At 37.6% G+C, this 23,381-nt stretch overlaps 3 protein-coding genes across 6 annotated transcripts; 2 read left to right on the top strand and 1 right to left on the bottom strand.

The window, feature by feature from the left end:
* Positions 1–661: 661 nt before the first annotated feature.
* LOC133313064 (U-box domain-containing protein 43-like) lies at positions 662–12,042 on the top strand. Of its 3 annotated transcripts, none has more exons than XM_061514372.1 (6): positions 662–754; positions 928–1,243; positions 1,565–2,947; positions 8,372–8,675; positions 8,959–9,449; positions 10,585–12,042. In XM_061514372.1, exons 3-6 carry the CDS (start codon positions 1,721–1,723, stop codon positions 11,578–11,580), a joined length of 3,018 nt encoding a protein of 1,005 aa, XP_061370356.1. In that variant the 5' UTR covers positions 662–754; positions 928–1,243; positions 1,565–1,720; the 3' UTR covers positions 11,581–12,042. The 3 variants fall into 3 exon arrangements, with proteins under 3 accessions (XP_061370356.1, XP_061370358.1, XP_061370357.1); XM_061514374.1 differs by having other exon boundaries at positions 691–754; positions 981–1,243; XM_061514373.1 differs by having other exon boundaries at positions 709–754; positions 917–1,243.
* A 3,880-nt stretch (positions 12,043–15,922) lies between these two features.
* Positions 15,923–17,795, top strand: LOC133313083 (pentatricopeptide repeat-containing protein At5g08510). Its single transcript, XM_061514403.1, has 2 exons — positions 15,923–16,852; positions 16,999–17,795. The coding sequence occupies exons 1-2, from the start codon at positions 15,923–15,925 to the stop codon at positions 17,599–17,601; spliced, it is 1,533 nt and encodes a 510-aa protein (XP_061370387.1). The 3' UTR covers positions 17,602–17,795.
* A 545-nt stretch (positions 17,796–18,340) lies between these two features.
* On the bottom strand, positions 18,341–23,265 carry LOC133313069 (calcium-transporting ATPase, endoplasmic reticulum-type). 2 transcript variants are annotated; one of them, XM_061514380.1, is made up of 8 exons: positions 23,116–23,265; positions 21,231–22,718; positions 21,029–21,150; positions 20,325–20,603; positions 19,836–20,219; positions 19,458–19,567; positions 19,157–19,385; positions 18,341–19,011 (listed from the first exon to the last, which is right to left on the bottom strand). In XM_061514380.1, exons 2-8 carry the CDS (start codon positions 22,696–22,698, stop codon positions 18,451–18,453), a joined length of 3,153 nt encoding a protein of 1,050 aa, XP_061370364.1. In that variant the 5' UTR covers positions 22,699–22,718; positions 23,116–23,265; the 3' UTR covers positions 18,341–18,450. The 2 variants fall into 2 exon arrangements, with proteins under 2 accessions (XP_061370364.1, XP_061370365.1); XM_061514381.1 differs by lacking the exon at positions 23,116–23,265 and adding an exon at positions 23,013–23,111.
* Between the last annotated feature and the right edge of the window lie 116 nt (positions 23,266–23,381).

Below are 23,381 nucleotides of genomic sequence, written 5' to 3'. Positions count from 1 at the left end.
AAACTTTCTTAAACACATAAATTTTGTGAGACCCACACTTTTTGAAGAAAAGAGAAAAAAAAGAAAAGAAATTACAGCACGCAAAACGAATCTCTATATCATTACACAATCACTTTTCCTACAACGTAACTCTTATAAAACTCTATATATATATATATATATATATATAGGGTTTTATAAGAGTTATGTTGTAGGAAAAGTGATTGTGTAATGTTATAGAGATTCGTTTTGCGTGCCTTAACTTTTTTAATTTTTTTTTTGTTTTAAAAAGTGCGGGTCCCACAAAATATTTTGTGTGTAGGAAATTTGATGGTGTCATGTTAAAGGACAAACTACAATCCCATATATATATATATATATATATTAGGTAATGGGACATAGATTGACCGACATAACCTAACATTATTTTCTGTACCATGGTTTGAACTTTAAGACAAACTTTACAACCGTGTTATTGCAAGGAGGTACTAGAATTATTTACATGTAATTTATACGTAATGGTAAACCTTTGGCAGCTACCAAGTCAAAGGCAATGGAATGGGATAGAAAAATCCTCAAGGCTTGGACACGTTAATTAAGTGTCTTCTAATTGGAACAGGTGGATGGAAGGAGAAACATGAACAGTATACAAGCTCTTTCAAATGGATTCTTTCAAATGGTCTCTCAGATTCTCTGTTTGCTGGGATCTTAGTTTCCTTTGCTGAATAGTGGGGGTTCTCAATTTTCATGGCTCCACTCTTTTAGTCTTCCTCAGGTACTTGTTGACTTTGAGTCTTTCCCTTGTTGGCTTCTCAGAATATATGTCAATGCTTAATGGGGTAACCCAACTTGTGGATATGACCCGTTTTAACAAAGATAGAAGCTTTATTGATTTCTTGTTTACCTTTTAATTTTTATGTTTTGATGAAATTTTTAGTTCATCTGTAGGTTTATGGTGACTCCATGTTTTTTTGTGATTGATATTGTTGCCTAACAAAAAGGGTAAGAAGGAGATACGTGGGGGACTAGCTTTTCTGGGAAATGACTTTTATCCTCTTTGCTTGGGATTGGGAGCTGAGAAAATGTTAATGGAGACCAACTGAAAAACAAGTGGCATTATTTGGCATCCGAGAAGTCTCTGGTAAAGAGAAGTCAAGTCAACTTTTAACTCTGCCGTAGTTGGATTGAGTTCTTCAAAATTCATTATTAGCATAAGCATTTTTCTGGTGTCATTGAATGTTGCAGATTGGATGGAGAGGAACTTGTAAGTTTGTAGTCAAAGCAATTTAGTTTCTTGATTCATTTTTATCAATGATCCTTAACTTGCTCTTCTTCCTTGCTTTCAATAATAAGCTGGGCAAGATGCCACCAGGTCCAGAACCCATTGCTTGTCCTGAAGAAAAATTAAAATTTTGAGAAATATGGCTTATTTTTCAGCAACTCAAAATATTGTCAATGTTTTTTTTTAAAAGTTAGTAATGTACACAAATTTATGATAACAATTTATTATTAGTTCAATGTAGAGAAATAATTGGTAAATGAATCTGATTATTTTCTTCTTCTTTTTTGGATATTTTGATATCAGATTCAGGCATTTGAAATTGAATTGAAATGGGTATGGAAGCATTCCTTGATCAGAAGGCTTAGGAAATTTCTGCAACCCTTCTGCCAACATCAGTTGGTGTTATTGTTTCATGTGAAGAAAAGGGGTCTTATTTCCTTGCCTAAATTGTATTGTGAGATGATGGTTCTAGATATGTTCACTTCTGGTCCTACCACAGAAGCCATTTCTCAAATCATAGATATAATTTCTGAGTTCCTATTTTATGCTAGTGATGTCCTTGTGAAGAAGGATAGTTTTAAGGATTTTGCATCTTACATGGAAAGAATTATGCCTATCTTAAAAGAATTGAAGAAAGAAAAAGTCAGTGATTCTGAGACATTCAACAGTGCCATTGAGGTTATGAATCGTGAAGTTAAACATGCAAAGCAACTGGCGCAAGAATGCAGCAAGAGGAGCAAAGTTTATCTCCTAATGAACTGCAGGTCCATTGTTAAGCGCTTAGAAAACCACACAAAGGAGATAAGCAGGGCACTTAGTCTTCTTCCTTTAGCCACATCAGGTCTTTCTTCAGGAATAATTGAAGAGATTGAAAAGCTATGTGACAATATGCAAAAAGCTGGGTTTGAGGCAGCTTTAGCAGAAGAAGAGATTTTAGAGAAAATTGAGTCAGGGATAAGGGAAAACAATGTTGATAGCTCTTATGCCAATAATTTGCTGATTCTCATTGCAGAAGCTGTTGGGATTAGAAATGAGAGATCAATAATGAAGAAAGAACTTGATGAGTTTAAGAATGAAATTGAAAATGCCCGCGTTAGGAAGGACTTGGCTGAAGCTCTACAAATGGATCAGATCATTGCTTTGTTGGAAAGGGCTGATGCAGCATCATCACCTAGGGAAAAGGAACTCAAATACTTTGCCAAACGCCAGTCGTTGGGTACTCAAATCCTGGAGCCTTTACAGTCATTTTATTGCCCCATCACCCAAGATGTTATGGTGGACCCTGTAGAAACTTCATCAGGGCAAACATTTGAGAGAAGTGCAATAGAGAAGTGGTTTGCAGAAGGAAACAAATTGTGTCCCCTGACCTTGATTCCTTTAGACACATCAATTTTGAGACCTAACAGAACTTTGAAACAATCCATAGAAGAATGGAAGGATAGAAATACAATGATTACAATTGCTACACTGAAAGAAAAGATACAGTCTGGAGATGATAATGAAGTGCTCCACAGTCTGGGAACTCTCCAGGATTTGTGTGAACAAAAAGACCAACACAGGAAATGGGTGATACTGGAGAATTACATACCAGCTCTTATCCAAATTCTTGGTTCAAAAAACCGTGATATAAGGAATTATGCTCTTGTCATCCTTTCCATGCTGGCAAAGGATAATGAAGAAGCTAAGGTACTTAAATGAATACTATCCCTTTTCTATTTTAGTAATGTGTGTAGCAGCTTAAACTACATTCAATATTTGGCTTTCTACCGATATATTGATCAATAACGGCTATAGTTTTAAATAAAATAAATGTGTTATGGACATTTTTTTTTTTTTTGGTGAAAATTATGGACATTTTTTGTTATAAATGATTCTGGCTTCAGTAGCATGAACCTATAACTGACTTTCTCTTTAGGCTAGAAATCAAACATGGCAAAGAAGAATCTGGAGAAGAGATTCAAAGTTAGTGTGATGCATTCTATCTGACATTCAAGGACACATTAGTTAGGGCCTTTCTCATCCACACCATTAACAGAAAATAGAAAATACAACAACAAAATAATGAGCTTATGAATTAAAATAATTTCCAACACAATTTTATATAGAACGTAGCAAATCTAGATTCAAATATTTCCGTTTTTATTTCCTATTAATTAGTAGATAGGATTGATGACTCATTGATAGGATTGATTAATCATCGCTGAGTCATTCTTAGCTATTCTTTCTTGTATAAATACTCCTTATGTAATTTATTCATATATCAATATACAGAAAAACAAATTCCTTTTATATTTCATTATGGTATCAAGAGTGGGTTCATTCCTACCCTAGATCAACCACCCTCAAGGCTGAAACCAGTTCAAAATTCATCCAAACACCAACCAACCTTTTCCAAATCCCAGAAACCATACCTACAGACCTCCAATCGAGAAGGTGGAGTAACCATTCAACTCAGAAGGCTTCGACGAGTTGAACGCCACCGGACTCATCGCCGTTAGACGTCCCACTCGCCGCCACACGCGCGGTCACTCTCCGGCGTGTGTAGACCACGCGCCACCTTCTCGGAATTTTTTTCCAGCGCGACCTGCCCAGATCATCTCGTCGGCCCCTTCTCTACCTATTCCAGTGGTCAGATCTAAAATCAGAGCAACTTGATTTTTTGGTCCTCGGTCAAACCTTCTTTATCTATTCATAGCTTCCTCAGATCGTTCTTCCGCTTCCTCATCTGCCCCAAATTTTCAGTCCTCTGGAGACCACTTAGGTATGCAGATCACTAGTCACCGGTTGAACAGTAAGAATTTTCTGCAATGTTTTCAATCGGTTAAGTTGGTTATCCGGGCAAAACATAAGATGGGTTATCTCGAGGGAAAAATTAAGAAACCTGTTGAGGATGCTTCTGATTATGAAAATTGGGAGATTAATAATTCATTGGTAATGGCGTGGCTAACTAATTCCTTGGAACCACAGATTGCCCAAACCTATTTATTCTTCGATACGCCAAGGAGAGTTGGGATGCTGTTCAACAAAATTATTCAGATATGGAGAAAACCTCTCAAGTCTTTGAACTGAGAAATAAGTTGAGAGACTTTCGTCAAAGGGGTATGACTATTACTGAATATTTTACTGCACTAACAAATTTATGGCAGGAACTGGATTTTTATTATGCATCCGATCTTAATGGATTGGAAGCTAATACCCAGTTTAAAAAATACTTGGAGAAGGAACGACTTTATGATTTCCTTGCTGGCCTCAACCGAGATCTTGATGAGGTTCGTGGTCGAATATTGGGGCAACGACCGTTATCCTCACTTGCTGATGCCTTTGCTGAAGTTCTATAGAACTAGTAGACGGAGAGTTATGCTGGGAGAAAAAGAGTCAATTGATAAATTTGATGATATGTCTGCATTGGCTGCCAAATGTACCATTGACCGTTTCTCTAAAGAATCAAAACGGGATGGTTGTCCATGGTGCACCCACTGCAATAAAATTGGTCATACCCGTGAGAAATGTGGGGAAATCCACGGAAAACCTGCAAATTGGATGCCAAAAGGATAGAATAAAGGTCGTGCATATGACAGGTAATGTGGCCCAGCAAGGTACAACTTTCCATGTTGATAGTCAAAATCATTGGATCCTTGATTCTGCAGCCTCTGACCATATGACAGGTAATCCGACCTTGTTTTGTTCTTACACTCCACACTCTGAACCGTCTTGGGTCAAGATCGCCGATGGAAGCTTCTCCCAGATTGCAGGACACAGAACCATTAAAATTTCTAAGCAGATTAATTTAACATCAGTTCTTCATGTTCCTTCTCTGGCTTGCAATCTCATTTCCATTAGCAAGCTAACTTCTGAGTTGCATTGTTTTGCTAAATTCTTTCCACGTGGTTGTGTTTTTCAGGAACAGGACTCGAATAGGATGTTTGGCAGTATTAGAGAGGATGATGGACTTTACTACTTTGAGGAGGATGTGACTCATGAAGCTAATTTTGTGGAAAAAGACTCTATGTTTCCTTTTGATTCATATAATGATGTTATGTTGTGGTACCGTAGGCTAGGCCATCCCAATTTTATCTATCTTCAAAAGTTGTTACCAAACTTATTTATTAATAAAAGTCATAGTTTGTTTTCTTCTGACATTTATCAACTTGCCAAGCATACTCGTGTTTATTATCCTTCTAAAGCTCACCATGACTCTTCCCCATTTTCTTTAATTCATAGTGACATATGGGGTCCAGCCCGTGTATAGAATATTTTAGGTGCTCGATGGTTCATTACCTTCATTGATGACCATTCCCGAGTTTGTTGGGTATACCTTCTAAAGGACAAGTCAGATATTGCACCCTTTTTAAAAAAGTTTCATGCCATGGTTCAAACCCAATTCCAAGTTGCTATACAGATTCTTCGTACAGATAATGGCAAAGAGTATTTTAACTCTATTCTTGGAGAATATCTTTCCCAACATGCCATCCTTCACCAAAGCTCGTGTCCTGACACACCCAGCAAAACGGAAAAAAACGACATCTCCTTAAAGTTGCTCGAGCTCTTATGTTCACCATGAGTATTCCTAAATAACTTTGGGGGGAAGCCATTTTCACTGCCTCGTATCTGATAAATTGAATGCCATCTCGTACTCTCAACTTTCAGTCTCCTCTTTCTAGTTGTTTGTGCACCTTCCCTTCCTTCCGAGGCATCTCCTCCCTACCTCTCAAGTTATTTGGTTGCGTTGTATTTGTCCATATTCCCTCTCATCAACGGTCTAAGCTTGATCCTAAGTCTCTCCAGTGTGTCTTTATTGGTTATTCTCCTACTCAACGTGGCTATAAGTGTTATTCACCCTCTCTTCGTAAAGTCTTTGTCTCTATGGATGTCACATTTTCTGAGATCAACCTTTCTTTCCCTTGACTTCTCTTCAGGGGTAGTCTATAGGAGCATATGAAGATAAGTCATGGGAACCTACTGATGCCACAGTATTACCTCTACTATTGAAAACAGGGGGAGCTCTAGAATCCCCCACCATCAGGAGCCTCCTCAAAGTGGAGACAAGTTTATAGCTGGCGAAAGCCTCCTCAAAGTGTGAATAACCCAGAGCCTCTACACTGCTAGGATTCTGAACCAAGTTCTAGTTTCAGCACCCCAACACTTGAGTGGCATGATAAAAATGATCTACACTTGCCTATTGCTCTCAGAAAAGGTACTTGATCTTGTACTACTCATCCTATTTCTTATCATATTTCATATGAAAAATTGTCCCCAGGGTTCCGTGCTTTCAATACTATGTTGAATAGCACAAAGATACTGAGAAACATACATGAGGCTCTCAATGATAAAAAATGGAGGGATGCTGTCCTTGAAGAAATGAATGCTTTAGAAAGAAATGGAACTTGGGAGATAGTGACCTACCAAAGGGAAATCAGGTAGTAGGATGCAAATAGGTGTTTACAATAAAATTCAATGCAGATAATAGCATCAACAGATACAAGGCAAGATTGGTTGCAAGGGGTTCACACAGACTCATGGGATAGATTATCATGAGACTTTTGCTCTAGTTGCTAAAGTCAATACCATCCGAGTTCTCTTATCACTTGCTGCCAACCTAGATTGGCCTCTGCAACAGTTAGATGTGAAGAATGCATTCCTAAATGGTGACTTACATGAAGAGGTCTATATGGATCCTCCACCTAGTTTTAAAAAGGGAAATGGATCAGTGTGTAAACTAAAAAAGTCTCTATATGGTTTGAAACAATCTCCTAGAGAATGGTTTAACAAATTCACACAAGCTGTCAAAAGAAGAAGCTTCATTCAAGCACAGACTGATCATACTCTCTTCCACAAACACTCTAAGGATGGTAAAATTGCTATTCTTATTGTGTACGTAGATGATATAATTCTTGCAGGTGACGATACTGAGGAATTGAACTCCTTGAAGAAGTATCTAGCAGCTCAGTTTGAACTGAAGGATCTTAGAACTCTCAAATATTTCCTTGGTATGGAAGTTGCTAGGAGAAAAATAGGCATCACTCTCACAAAAAAAAATGTTCTAGATCTTTTGTTGGAAACAGGAATGTTAGGGTGTAAGCCTGCTGAGACACCTGTGGAACTAATACCAAGTTAGGTATTGAAGATGCGAATGAGGTGGATAAAGAACAATATCAGAGATTGGTTGGCAAACTAATTTACTTATCTTAACGCATCCTGACATTGCCTTTGCGGTGAGTATGATTAGTCAATTCATGCACTCATCCAAGGAGAAACATCTTAGTGCAGTCTATAGGGTGCTTAAATACCTCAAGAACACTCCAAGAAGAGGATTATTCTTTACAAAAGGGTATAAATAGACGATTGAAATCTACACTGATGCAGATTGGGCAGGCTCGTCTGTAGACAGGAGATCTACCTCAGGCTATTGCATCTATGTGTGAGGAAATCTTGTTACTTGGAGAAGCAAAAAGCAAACAGTGGTTGCAAGAAGTAGTGCTGAAGCAGAATTTCGAGCTTTAGCTCATAGAGTTTGTGAAGGAATCTGGTTGAGAAGTCTTCAAGAGTTGAAGATCTCATATTCTCTGCAGATATCCTTACCAAGGGCCTACACCGCCCAACATTCGAAGACTTGATTGACAAATTGGGAATGATCAACAGTTACCTCCCAACTTGAAGGGGAGTGTAGGAAATCAGGATTCAAATATTTCCATTTTTATTTCCTATTAATTAGTAGATAGGATTGATGACTCATTGATACGGTTATTAATCATCGCTGAGTCATTCTTAGCTATTCTTTCTTGTATAAATACTCCTTATGTAATTTATTCATAGATCAATATACAGAAAAACAAATTCCTTTTATATTTCATTATAGAATTTTGATCATATTGTACTCCTGAATTAATCCTTTTTCTTTTCTTTTATCTCACTTTCCTCCTTGTTTTCTTCTCAGATTGTTTCAATTTATGTTTATGAGATTGATGGTTGCATCTGCATTTCTAAGCCCCTAATTCTGTCTTATTCACCAAATATTGAAACTTACAAATAATTGCTGCTTTACTTCATATTCAACTACATGTGATTTCATACTGGACATTCAACCACGCCATTGAACTTCCTTTTCTGCAGGAAAGAATTGCAACCGTTGATAATGCAATCGAATCAATTGTCCATTCTCTTGGACGTCGTCAAGGGGAAAGGAAGTTTGCAGTGGCTTTACTGCTCGAATTATGCAAATATGATTTGGCACGAGAAAACATTGGAAAAGCTCAAGGTTGCATACTGCTATTGGTGACTATGTCTAGTGGAGATGACAATCAAGCTGCCAGAGATGCAACGGAGCTATTGGAGAACCTTTCATACTCAGATCATAATGTTATACAGATGGCAAAGACAAATTATTTCAAGCATTTATTGCAGCGTCTCTCCACAGGTTTAATCTTTAACCTACATAAGTTGAGTCCGTGTATTAGTGTTCCATTGCAAGTTCTTTTTACCCTCTTCTTTTTCTTTTAAAAGATATGCATATAATGTGAAAGAGAAGAATTATATTTTTCCTTGTTCAACTAGTTATATATTAAACAAATGTTATGATTTTTGTTATGGTTTCAAAGAACTGCATAAATTTCAGTTAAGGACACTATTTCAGAGAAGGGTGATGATTGTGTGAGAACAAGCCTTTACCATAACCTGTTTCTCTTTATCTCTCTATGCAGGACCAGATGATGTAAAGATGGTTATGGCCACAACTTTAGCAGAAATGGAGTTAACTGACCACAATAAGGAGTCCTTGTTTGATGGTGGTGTGCTGCCTCCTCTTCTTTACTTGGTCTCACATAATGATCTTCAGGTGAAAACAGAGGCCATCAAAGCTCTTCGGAATCTATCCAGTTTAAAGAAAAATGGACTGGAAATGATTGGTCGAGGGGCTGTGCGACCATTACTTGACCTCCTTTTCCATCGCAGCATACAAACCTCAAGTTTGTGGAAAGACGTAGCTGCCATAATTAAGCTACTTGCTGAATCAACTATCTCTCAAGAAGATGCTCAAACACCAGTTTTATTACTAGAAGTTGATGATGATGTTTTTAACCTCTTCTCTTTAATTAGTGTCACACCGCCTGATGTGCAACAAAACATTATCCAGACCTTTCATGCCTTGTGTCAGTCACCCTCGGCTTCATATATCAGGACCAAGCTAAAAGAGGTATGAATCTTACTGAAGCTATGTGCATTTACTACAGATAGAAATGTTTTTCTGAGAATCACTAGTGCTCTAAATAGGTAATTCACTCAACATTGTCAAAGCAGACAGATCTAGAAAAGCAAGGCAACACCATTTAAGTTTTAGAAGGTCCACCTTACTAAGTGTCTATCATGATAATCATGTTTAAGACAAAGAAATTTGCAAACATCTCTTTCTATTAACTAAAGACAACCCTGGGAAGATTCTAGCCTTATAAATATTATATGCTTAAGCAAGAAAGCATTGTATTTGTAGTTTCAAGCATACTATTAAGTTTAGAAATTCATTACATTTGGCTCAAAGGTGACAAAAACAAACTTGTTCTCGTATTTCCTTAATTCCCTGAATCTTAACTCTTTAATATTAATTTGCTATGACTGATGTCTGATGTTTAATATACCTACTGGCCAACATGGTATAAGTATAGTGTGTACCTTTTGATTACAGATGAGGAGTTAACTACCTGAACCAAATTAGCAGTAAAACACATTCATCCAAAAGAAGAAGAAGCAAGAAAACATGTATCAGTTAGATTGTTTTTCTTCCCCCTTTTCTTTCCATGCTCATGTCATTATTCTTTTGAGCATTCATGTAGATTCTAATAAAGATGTATTCAGGTTTTAGCAGTAATTTTCTATTCTTTTCTATATGAGAAGTTTAATATATTCGGAAATGGGATTTGCATTTGCTGGTTATGGCATGATACGCATTACTGGATGGCTAGATGGTTAAGAACTATGTTAGGTTTTCTTTTCTTTTCACGTGGCATTGATGATGCCATTAATCTTCCATCAGTTTCTATTTAATTTGGTTAGCTAGAACCACACCATTTGCTTATCCTTAGCCCTTAAATAGGTTGCTTAATTATATACCTTGTACCAAAATTAAAAAAATAACAAATAAAAAAACTATACCCTATGGCTATACCAATATATGGTGCATTGAGGACCAAAATTTCCAGTGTTTGGCTGTAAATTCACTTACTACTGTTCTGTCACTCCTTCAATTGTCATTATCTAATATGTTGAAACTATTTTTCAGTTCTTGTTGCGTAGCAATATACCATAATTAAATTAGTATACTTATGCATGAACAGTGCTCAGCTGTTCCAGACTTGGTTCAATTGTGTGAGAACGAAAACCAAAACCTGCGAGCAAGTGCTGTAAAGTTGTTTTCTTGCTTGGTAGAGAGTTGTGATGAAGCCATCATACTGGAGAATGTTGATCAGAAATGCATCAATACTTTACTCCGGATCCTGAAATCTTCATCTGATGAAGAGGAAATACTTTCTGCTATGGGAATAATATGCCATCTTCCAGAAATTCACGAGATAAGTCAATGGCTTCTGGATGCTGGTGCACTTCAAATCATTTATAATTGTGTCCGAGATGGGAGAGACAGAGATATTCAAAAGAGTAAGTTAGTAGAGAATGCCATTGGTGCCTTGTGTCGTTTTACAGTTCCAACAAACTTGGAATGGCAAAAGAGTGTAGCTGAAACTGGGATTATAACTGTGTTAGTGCAGTTGCTTGAAAGTGGAACCACATTAACAAAACAACGTGTGTCACTGTGTCTTACTCAATTTTCTAAGAGTTCACTTCAACTGAGCAGGCCAATACTCAAGCGCAAAGGACTATGTTGTTTCTCAGCTCCAGCTGAAATTAGCTGCATAGTTCATGGAGGAATATGCAGTGTCAAATCATCATTTTGCCTTTTGGAAGCTAATGCAGTAACACCACTCACAAGGACTCTTGGGGAATCTGACCCTGGAGTTTGTGAGGCTTCTTTGGATGCTCTATTAACATTAATTGAAGGTGAAAGACTACAGAGTGGTAGTAAAGTGCTTGCAGAAGCAAATGCCATACCACTAATAATAAAATTTCTTGGTTCCCCCTCTACTGGATTGCAGGAGAAGTCTCTGAATGCTTTGGAAAGGATTTTTCGGCTAGTGGAGTTCAAACAGATGTATGGAGCCTCAGCTCAAATGCCTCTAGTTGACTTAACTCAACGGGGTAATGGTAGTGTGAGATCCATTTCAGCTAGAATATTGGCACATTTGAACGTGCTTCATGATCAATCTTCATATTTCTAAAAAAAAAATATAAAATGTTGGTTCAATTCATGTGCTGAGGAGCTAACCATGTGGAATAGCCTTCCCTTGATGCTTTAACTGTTCATGGCATCAATGATTGCAAACTAAATGCTTGGATTTGTGCAACAGCATGATGTGGTTTCACCTGCCAGGAGAACCTGACATTATGTTCCTCAATCTTGTAACTATGTGACCATAGAGTTTGCAACTTTGCATTTGGCTAGTTCTCATGGAGAACCACTTTAGCTCTTGTACCATATAGATATAGGTGACCTATGTTCAGTTTGGTCTGTTGGTGTATACAGGCAACAGCACCATTGGACATGCAGGGATTTATTTGAGGCCTATATTAAACGCCTCATATTAGCTTGTCCATTTGAAGATTGATTGTATTCTATTCTTTGCTATTTGAACTCATTGTTATTCTTCTTATACAGTGAAAAATGTAACCAGATATTTGACAAGGAGCATGGCTGTCATCTTTTGTTATGATGTGTTATGCATGTATGTGGGCATGCAAAAATATGTTGGCACTACAAATATAATCTATGGTGTCTGAAGGAGAATCTCACTAACCACTAACACTAGAGAGAATTACACATCACATCGGAGTGGTTATTTTTATGCAGACATTTCCTTTGTATATTGGTATATATTTTCGATGATGACAAATTCTTTGATACAATAGTATCATTATATCAGTATGTCTTATGTCCAACTTTAATTTAAAAAAAATTAGCATTCGAATAAAATTATTATTAAAATTCTTTATCTATTGTATTTTTCCATTATCATTGATTTATATTTAAATGACTTGTTATGTTTTCAGATGACATGACATCATGTCATGGAGAGCATTTTCTATGTTACCGTCGTATCGAGCACCGGGTACAAAATCGAGTTATAAACAATGAATTTTAAAAAATATATAATTATAATATCAAAGTTATTTTTTCTTTTTTCAAAAAATATGTTACCTGATGTAGAGCACTCATATAAGTGAATTGTACATATAACGGTAGTATTGTAGATTTTTTCCATATCATATGAGTGTATTTAATGTCGTAATGCAATTGTATGGATTAAATTAGGAAAAAAATGTTTCTATAGTCACTGCAGATAAGTTATCTGCATTTTTCTCAAAACGACATCGTTTTGGTATTGAAATCTTACAAAATTATAAATATAAAAATTATTATAACCTCAAAATAAATTAAAATTACAAAAATACTGTGATTTTCGCCCCAAAACAACGTCGTACTAGACTTACTGCAGATAACTTATTTGCAGTATAATACCCCAAACTTAAGTATTTAATTAATTAATTTTAATTAAGTAATTAAGCCTGTATTAATGAGTAAAATTAAGTATAAGACTTAATTAAACGAATTGGAGTCACTTTGGAGGTAAAAAGTGTACTCAGTGAAAGTTAAGGGGTATAAATGGGTACTGGAAAAAGTGTCCAAAATATAAAAATAAAAATATTAATATTCCTAGAATAATATTCCAGACTTTTGGGTAAAGTTTGGTATAATGGAGTGAATAGATAGATGAACCAATACTCACATAAGTCACTTAACTAAGTTAAGTGACTTAAAAGCCAAAAAGAACCCCTACCCCATTCATTCCCCACGACACCCTGCACCAGGGAAGAAGAAAAGAAAGAAAAAGAGAGAGAAGGAGGAAGGAGGGAAGGAAGAGGGTGAGAGGGCGATTCTCCACCGATCGGAGTGATTCCAAAGCCTAGACCACTCAAAATCTTCCCCTCTTCCATAATCCTAGTTTAGTTTTGAGTGGGGGTTATTGTGGAGAGAGATATTCTCCTTCAAAAATTCGAACCCTAGGTGAAATTGAGGAGATTGATGGCTCCTACCTCCATGGGAGCTTGGGAGGCTTCTATTGCATGGTTGTGTGACCTATTGTGGTAAGTTTCCACTTCTCCAACCTTGTATTCATGGAAGTTTCTTGAGGTTGATGATGATGAATAGTGTATTTTGGGGTTTTATGAGTTTGAGTGTGATGGAGGCTTGGTGTCTTTGAAAATGTTGTTAGTGATGATAAATAAACGGTGAAAATGAGTTTAGATTGTCATTTGAGTAAATTACGCTTGAGATTAAGGATGCTCTTAAATGTTAAGATATTATTAGTATCAATTGATTGTATTCCTTGTGTTGATAGGATTGAGGCAAGAAGACCAAGTAGAGTGACCAACCTTTGTGGTTGTGTGCAATTGAGGAAAGCTCAAGAGCAAGGTAAATCTTTGGACCTTGTGGTTGATCCCATTGAGTGTTCCACCATACTCCATGGAGGAGAAATGGTTTATGAGATGTGATATGTAATTATGATTGTAATTGCATGCTCATGCATTGATTCATGCATTGATACATGTTATGATTGATTGATGATTATTGGTTGATGTTTGATCGTTTAAGAGTAATTGAGGAATGGTTATAGAAGTAGCAATAATGAATGAGGTAATGGTTGAGGATTGTGATTGAGGTTATGAGTGATAGTTTTATGATGAGGATGATTGGTAGGAACTTCCCTTGGAAACAGCCCTATGTGGATCTCCATGTGGTTAGAGCCTAAGAGGAACAACCCTATGTGGATCCCTCTTGGAGGTTCCTAGATTGAGGAAAGGACTTCCCTTGGAAACAGCCCTATGTGGATCTCCATGTGGTAAGAGCCTAAGAGAAACAGCCCTTAGTGGATCTCTCTTGGAAGTCCATGTGATGCTTGCTGATAAGAATGTGTTAAGCTATTATGATTATGTGTACATCGAAAGTGAACCTTAGGGGGGAGTGATCTCCAAGGACCTCTGGTTTACTGTGATATATTCGTATATCTCACCCCGTGTTATGGGGACCCCCTTTCAGGTAAGGAAGCTGCAGGAGCCTCTGATGGCAAGCGGCCTTATTTGCAGTAGATCATGCATGAAGAAAATGATGTTTTGAGATCATACATGTTATTTTGTAGATTTACATGTATAGGATTGATTATTGATAGCATTGACGTATGTATATCTCATTATATTTGATGTACTTAGCCTATGATCATGCCTTTGGATATCTCTTTTGTTGATGAGAGCCAAGGGATGGTCATAGCCTTTTGTAGCTAAGTTCCCCGTTATGTAATTAAACTTGTGTAATGTTATTTACTTCAAGGTTATGAACGCATGATGAATATTGGAAATGTTGAGCTGAATTGTCTATTAGGAGCTGAGCTGTTAGATTGGGAAACGTTGAGAAAACAAAGGTTATGCTGCCCAATTTCCGTTAAATCAATTTTGGAGAGGAATTTATATGATAGATTTGGACCGTGGTGTATGTATGGAAGTTGTAGATATTTTTCTTAGCTTTCCATAGAGACCAATATTGTGTGAATTGGACAAGTACAACTCTAGTTAGAGGTAAAATACTAAGAATTGGTGAAACCTTCAGAGCTTGGGCGCACCTGGCACCAAACTTGGCGCACCGCGCGCCATAGTGCTTGGAAGCTTCTGTTTCGTAGCGCAAATCGCGCCGGGATCACCAGCTGGCGCACCTGGCGCCAACCTTGGCGCCTCCAGCACCATATGGATCGAGAGCTTCTGTTTCGTTGGCGCCCGCCGCGCCACAGCTCGCGCCGGGATCAGCAGGATTCACGCGCTCGTTTCGTGGAAATCCCATAACTTGGGCTACAGTGCTCCGATTTGAGCGCGGTTTGAACCCACGCGTAGCTAACGAAGAGATATAAAATATAGTAGAAGTTGTGAAATAAATAAGAAGTAAATTAATGGTTTAAAAATGGAATGAGAACATGATGTTAAGCTTGGTTTATCTGATTCCGCAAGGTAATATGGTTATGATCACGCAATTAGGTATTATAAGTTCGGTATGTTTTAAAAATTGAAAAATTTATCCGGATTTTTAATTGAGCCAATGTGATTGTAACTGCGCTTAATATCATAATGCGATGTTAACAAACCGGTTCTTGAACGGGGTGTTACATGCAGTAACTGCAAAAAAACAAATCCATTAAATTATAGAGAATACTAGTATCATGTTATAGGAGATTAGTATTTTATGTTATAGAAATAAAGTATCTGAGATTCACTCATTTATTTATTTATTTTTAAAAGAATGAGTCCCATGTATTTTATATTTATAACATAAAATAATTAATTTCCTATAAGACTAATATTTTCCTTAAATTATTGCTGTAAACTAAACATGCACAAAATGTGTCGTATGTGGTTTTGTTGGTACTATGAAGTGACATTTTTTTGAGTCTAAACACGGTAACTTCAAGTTTCCAGCTTTTGAGGAACCCAAACTCAAAAAAAAAAAATTTGTATATAGTGATGAACCAAGTGAAACAAATCCATGGTTACACACTGAGAAATGGCATAGACAACACCAAAATCATCATTGAGAAGTTACTTGAAATCCGAAACCTTAACTATGCCCATGTTGTGTTCCAACATGCCCCCAAGCCAACCCTTTTCCTCTACAACAAGCTCATTCAAGCCTACTCTTCCCATGGCCAAAACCAACACCAATGCTTCTCCCTTTACTCCCAAATGCGTCTTCATGGTTACCCACCAAATCAACACACTTTCAACTTCCTCTTTTCTGCATGCACTTCCCTTTCTACCCTTTCCCTTGGCCAAATGCTCCATGCCCATTTCATCAAATCAGGCTTTGAACCTGATGTCTTTGCTGCCACGGCTTTGCTTGATATGTATGCTAAACTGGGTACCTTGGGTTTGGCACGCCAGCTATTTGATGAAATGGCTGTCCGAGAGATACCCACATGGAATGCTATGATGGCGGGGTATGCAAGATTTGGTGATATGGAGGGAGCATTGGAATTGTTTAGGTTGATGCCTTCTAGGAATGTGGTGTCTTGGACCGCCATGATATCTGGTTACTCACAGAACAAACAGTATGAGAAGGCTTTGGGGTTGTTCCTGAGGATGGAGCAGGAGACAGAGATAATGCCTAATGAAGTAACCTTGGCAAGCATTTTGCCAGCTTGTGCAAATCTTGGGGCGCTGGAGATTGGGCAGAGGATTGAAGCATACGCAAGGAAACATGGGTTCTTTAAGAATTTGTATGTGAGCAATGCTATATTGGAGATGTATGCAAAATGTGGTAAGATTGATGTTGCTTGGAGGGTGTTTGATGAGATTGGCAGCTCGAGAAACCTGTGCTCTTGGAATTCAATGATCATGGGTTTGGCTGTTCATGGACAATGTCGAAAGGCCCTTGAACTTTATGATCAAATGCTGGTAAGCAGCTTTGTTGGCTCTGTTCTTAATTTCCTTCACAGACGTCATAATAAACCCTTTTTCGCAGTTGTTTTGAACCTTTAAGTAGTTCTAAAAGATACTAACATTGGTGTGTGTGTGTGTGTGTGTGTCACTGATTGTTCCAGAAAGAAGGAATTTCACCTGATGATGTGACATTCGTGGGGCTCCTCTTGGCATGCACTCATGGAGGCATGGTTGAAAAAGGCAGGCATATCTTCAAGTCAATGGCAACGTGCTTCCACATTATTCCCAAACTAGAACACTATGGCTGCATGGTTGATCTTCTAGGCCGTGCTGGGCAATTAAGTGAAGCTTACGAGGTCATACAAAGCATGCCCATGAAACCAGATTCTGTAATATGGGGGGCTCTCTTGGGAGCTTGCAGCTTCCATGGTAATATTGAGCTGGCTGAGATAGCAGCAGAGTCACTATTTGCACTTGAGCCTTGGAATCCAGGAAACTATGTCATTCTTTCTAACATTTATGCATCAGCTGGCCAATGGGATGGAGTTGCAAAGCTCCGGAAGGTGATGAAGGGAAGCCAAATTACAAAAGCAGCTGGACATAGTTTCATTGAAGAGGGAGGTCAACTGCATAAGTTCATTGTGGAGGATAGGTCACATCCACAAAGCTACGAAATTTTTGCTTTGCTAGATGGAGTTTATGAAATGATAAAGCTTAATAGAAGTGCATTTGAATGCCCTTTGGATCTTGATTTGAGTGACTAATCGTAGGGAGTATGATTCATGTTGGATACGCCAAATTGCAACCGTGAAATTTTCCACCAACCCCATTTTGGCCAAGCAAATGAGTTGGGATACTCAGTTTATAAAACTCACTAGTGCAAACGGAAAATTTTAGAATATCCTTTGTTGTGCACTTACAGCCTATCAAATGTCATGAAATATATTATATTGAAAAGAGTTTAAGGTCTGCTTCATAATTTGAAGAAACTAATGATATTTCTTTGGCTTTCTGCCAGATAACCCCATATTTTGAATAAAATGAAGTAGTTTAATATCATTATTATGGAGATTTTACTATCAACTTCATAAATCGCAGGTAGTCAAGGTGTGGTTCCAACATCACGTTAAATGGAAAGGGAAGTTTTTTCCCAAATCAACATGCATTTTCACCAGGAATTTCATTAAGTTCATGCTACTGTCAGAGGGTCCTCAGTCTAGTCTCGCCATATATATCTCACTGTCTTTCTTATTTGGTGGTTTTTGTGTGCTTGTGAAGATTCCACAGCCCTTACTATGAGTAGGGAGTTCCACAAACACAGAATCATGTTCCAGAGACTATACGTCACTTGCAGGTATTATTGCATGCTAAGATTGCTTTTATTTACAACAATAAATAAAGCAGTTTTTCTTGGCTCAGCAATTATATTTTTCTCGGAGGAAAAATAAAAAAGAGCAACTGAACTAGATGTTTAAGATACACTTTTTATAATGAACTGTAATTTTCCTAAAGGCTAAAGGAAAAAAGTTATCAAAGAATTTAGTTTGATACTCCCATTTAATATCTTATCGCCTTCTTGTATTGCTTTCTATAGTGGCCATAGACCAGAGACTTCATGCTTCTTTCTCCTTTAACATCCTCCTTTGACTCCTTACCACTAATTTTAGAATCTCATCAATGAGAATAACAGGTGCTGATATTAGAATGACCATAAACCACTCATTCAAACTAAGTGGAACAACACCAAACACATCTGCGAGGAATGGGATGTAGAGTATGAGGCAATGGAGTCCTAGTGATATTGACATGGCTACCAAAAGCCATGGGTTCCTCCAAGGTGGTATTTTCCTCAAGCTATTCTCTTCTGAGAGGGCATTCAAAGAATTGAACATCTCAATTGCCACCAAGACTGAGAGAGACAGTGTCATGGCCTTTACTTTACCAACTGAAAAATAGTCACAAGGATTTGAAAATGTGATCAAGCGACCTCCACCAACAGCAAAAGGAGCAACAGTGAAATTAGACCACAAGTGACACTCTCCCCAGTTGCGAAGCTGTGACAGTTCTATAATTGTGTGTCCATCACTGACAAGATTGATGCCCAGAAAAGATGCTTGGGTGTACCACAAGACAAAAATGCCAACTGTTGCAATTCCCACATAGGAACCAATTACCTGCCATGAGCATTAGTATGGTTACCATGTTTAATCAGAAAAGTCTTGCAAAGTTTTAAGTTAGATCAATGAACTCATGAGAGACCTGAGCATAGGACATGCATAGTTATGGATTAAATTGAAGAAACTTTTGAGCAAAACTTACTATATAACGGAAAAGAACCCAAGAACTTATAAGAGCATCATCACTTCTGCGAGGTGGCTTCTGCATGATATCAACATCAGCAGGGTTAAAACCAAGAGCTGTTGCAGGTGGACCATCAGTAACCAAATTCACCCACAGAAGTTGCACTGGTATCAGGCATTCTGGGATCCCAAGAGCAGAAGTCAAGAATATGGATATCACTTCTCCAACATTTGATGATATCATGTACCTGAAAATTGAGTAAATGTGAAGGACTTGTGTTCATCAATCAAATCTAAAATGAAAAACCAAAAGACAATACCTGATAAATGATTTCATGTTATCATAAATAGAGCGACCCTCAGCAATAGCAGAAACAATGGTACTAAAATTGTCATCTGCAAGCACCATATCTGAAGCTTCTTTTGCAACCTGTAGTATTTAGCAGTCAAGGTTAGAAATAATCAAATCAAAATAAGAATAAAACAATTGAACCTTCAATCAGGATCCTAAAAAGTCCAAGTAGACACATCTCAGCTTATTTTCAGTCAATATGAGGTTCACACTCCACACTGATGTTTCTAACAAGTAAAAATATACATCTCAACTTATTAAGTTTATGATAACACTAACATAATTGGAAGGTTTATGATATGACATAAGATAAAGTTACACCACACTACAACAAAAGCCAGGTTACCTCTGTTCCAGTTATACCCATAGCAATCCCTATGTCAGCAAGCTTAAGTGCAGGTGCATCATTTACACCATCACCAGTCATTGCAACAATCTCCCCTATTTCCTTTAGTAGCCTCACAATTTCTTGCTTGTGTCTAGGCTCAGCTCGAGAGAAAACTTTGCCTCCAGGTCTCAACAATGTTTTAACTTGTTCTGAAGGAGAAAGAGATAGGAATTGCTTACCTGTCATACTTTGGCCTGTAAGATCCTCATCTCTAGAGAACAATTTGATTTCCCTACAAATAGCCTCTGCTGTTGACTTATTATCTCCAGTTATTACCATAACTCTAATACCAGCTTCCTTACAATCCTCAATTGCTTTATGAACTTCCTCACGGGGAGGGTCCTGATCAGAAGAATCATGAACTAAATAAATAAATATCCTCAAAAAGTTACATGACAGAATATTGATTGATTGATAGGTAAAGCTAAAGGTATGGGACAAACTTACTCTTAAGCCAACAACACCAACAAACACTAGATCACTTTCAATGGATGAGTAGCATGTTGGATCAAGCAATTTCTTGTGGGCAGGATGAGTATCAGCATAATAGTCTGAAAATTCTCCCAAGTCATCCTTATAAGCCAAACCTAAGCAACGCAATCCCTTTGAACTCATCTCCAAGAGTCTTTGAAGAAGTAGTTCCCTACATTGATCATCTATTGGAACCAGGGATCCATCAGCAAGTTGCACATGTGAACTACGCTCCAGTAAGCTCTCAACAGCACCCTGTGATTCAACTACTTTAGAACTTAAAAAGCAGCAGTAGATGAAATCTGGCGTAAAAAGAGTTCAGAGTTTACGAATAATAGAATATAAAAAAACTTTCATTTTACATTTAAAATGCATCCAGAATTGGGAAACCAAAAAAACTGAAGCAGTTATTTTACCATCAACAGCACAACCAAAAAAATAAAGTACCCAGATAATCTTTCCACCAATTTAAACATACCGTATAAATTAAGAATCAGTTAGACATACCTAAAGCCAAAAAAATGTTAGTGAAAAATGTGAGCTCAAGAACTGAACAAAAATAACAGCATGCAAAGAAAGTAGTGGTCTTTAAAGATGTATAATATGCTTATTATAACAATTGATTGAACATTTCTATTTGGTAAAAGTCAATCTGGTGATAAAGTATCAGAGCAAGTCACCTTGACAAGAAGCCGATTTTGTCCACTTGGTTCACGAACAATAACACTCATTGACTTCCGAATGCGATCAAACTCCAATGTAGCTACCCTTTTGGATCTTCTATTCCACCACTCACAACAGCCTGCACAACAAAAATTAAATAGTACTTTGTTAGTGGCAATTTGACAAGTTATTTATCTTCCATAGTATGCATTTGCTGACCTAACATCACAGTGTTGTTGTTTGAAGCAAGTTGTGTATCCCGAATTTTGTTCTTTGACTTCATATCAGGAGCTCCCATCTTTTCAACCAAAACTTTGAGAGCAGCTTCAGTAGGCAAACCTGTAGCTCGAAAAAGGCGACCATCAAAATAAATCCCAGCATCATTACAAACAGCACATATTTCTGCCATGACTAGCAAGTTGGCATCCATGTTATAGCAAGTCCAATCAATAATGACACCATCCTTGGGATCATAAGTTGTTCCTTCAACACTAATGACTCTGGAAGCAGTGGTTTTCCCACCCAAAGTAAAGAACTCTGTCACAGACATTTGATTTGTTGTCAAAGTACCAGTTTTATCTGAACATATCACAGTTGTACATCCCAAAGTTTCTACACTTGGAAGCTTTCTCACAATTGCATTCTTTTGAGCCATTTTCCTTGTACCGAGTGCTAAACAAGTTGTGATAACAGCAGGAAGACCTTCTGGGATTGCAGCTACAGCAAGTGCAACAGCAATTTTGAAATAGTAGGTGCACTTTTGAAAAGAAAATTGGATGTTTGAGGGCCATCCATCCACAACATCCCAAGAAATGAAATTTTTGTAGTTTATGACCCAAACAATAAGGCAAACTAGCCCAATTGCAGTGGTAAGCCTGCCACCAAATTCGTCCAGCTTCTTCTTCAAGGGAGTATCACTGTCCTCCAAAGAAGCCTCATGTATTTGCTTCTGTATCTTTCCAATTTCAGTGTTCATTCCTGTGGTGATAACAATACAAAGACAGTTTCCATTGACAACAGTGGTGCCTGCAAAAACCATGTTTTCTTTTGCCTGCAACTCACAGTCATCCAAGAAAATAGGATTGGTGCCTTTGAGAACAGGATTTGCTTCTCCAGTTAATGAGCTTTGCTCAACTCGCAAAGTTGAGGTTTTCAAAGCTGCAACTCTCATGTCAGCAGGGACTTTATCTCCAACACGCAACTCCACAATATCACCGGGAACAAGCTCTCGTGCAGGCAAATTAGGCACAAGAGAACCATCCCTTAACACTTTTCCAGATTCACATTGCAACTCCTTAAGAGCTTCAAGAGCCTTTTCAGCATTATTCTCTTGCCAAACTCCAACAATAGCATTAAGGACTAAAATCAAAATGATCACAAGTGGCTCCACATAAGCTTCAAATCCTGAGTCCCCAGATTCACTTCCATGAAAGTAAGCCAAAAGAAATGATATGAATGCTGCAGCCAAAAGTATCTTCACCAGCATGTCATCAAATTGTTCTAATACTAGTTCCCACAAGGGCTTTCCCTTCTCTTTTGCTAACTCATTCCAACCATATTTCTCACGCCTCTTCTCAACCTCATAAGAACTCAGACCCTTGTCCAATTTCACACCATACTCTTTCAAGCACTGCTCAACGGACCATGACCATGCAGGGAATGGTTTTTCCTCCATTGGAACTTTCATGTTCGTGTTAAAATTCACCACTGAAAATTAAAAAAAATAAATAAATAACATGGTGCTACAATTCACAGACATACAACTAATCCTGTAAACCGATCAAAAACACTTATAGATAATCTCAAAGAAGCACATATTACAAGAAAGAAAGAAAGAAAAAACAATGTTTTCTGACAAAAAAACATTTTTCTGTTTTTTCAGGATGAAATAAACGAACAAAAGCAATTGCAGAAGATAAAGGAACGAGGATATATTATCATAAATCAAAAACATCATCTTATTATGAGGACATCAAGTCAAGGCAAAACCAAAATGCTTACCTCAACCGCTCTCTCTATCTCTCTCACACACACAGAGCATAAAGTGCATGATAAAGCAAGACTTGGGGTTGTGTAATACACATGAAAGGAACAAAATTTGTACCATTTGAAGAAGCAGACAACGTTGAAGTCTGTTAGCTTGGAAACCAAGCAAAGGCTAAGGCCGAGAATTTTTCCACAGATGCTGTTGAAGGAAACCCTTTATTCAAGAAATGGAACTTGTGAAGACTGAAGACTAGTACTAGTCTTGTCTTTGAACTACTTTAGAAAATAAAAATTGTGTTGTTCAGTGTTGTTGTGGGGTTAGGAAACTCCCTCGAATCTGAATCTGATGCTTTCAAAATTCTTCTTCTTCTTCTTTCCAACATA

Source organism: Gastrolobium bilobum, unplaced genomic scaffold (assembly GCF_033153095.1).
Source record: "Gastrolobium bilobum isolate Gb01-03AN ecotype WA unplaced genomic scaffold, APGP_CSIRO_Gbil_v1 utg5634, whole genome shotgun sequence".
Classification (NCBI taxonomy): Eukaryota; Viridiplantae; Streptophyta; class Magnoliopsida; order Fabales; family Fabaceae; genus Gastrolobium; species Gastrolobium bilobum.
Note: the sequence above shows the minus strand (reverse complement) of the source record. Positions and strands in the feature narration are given on the sequence as shown.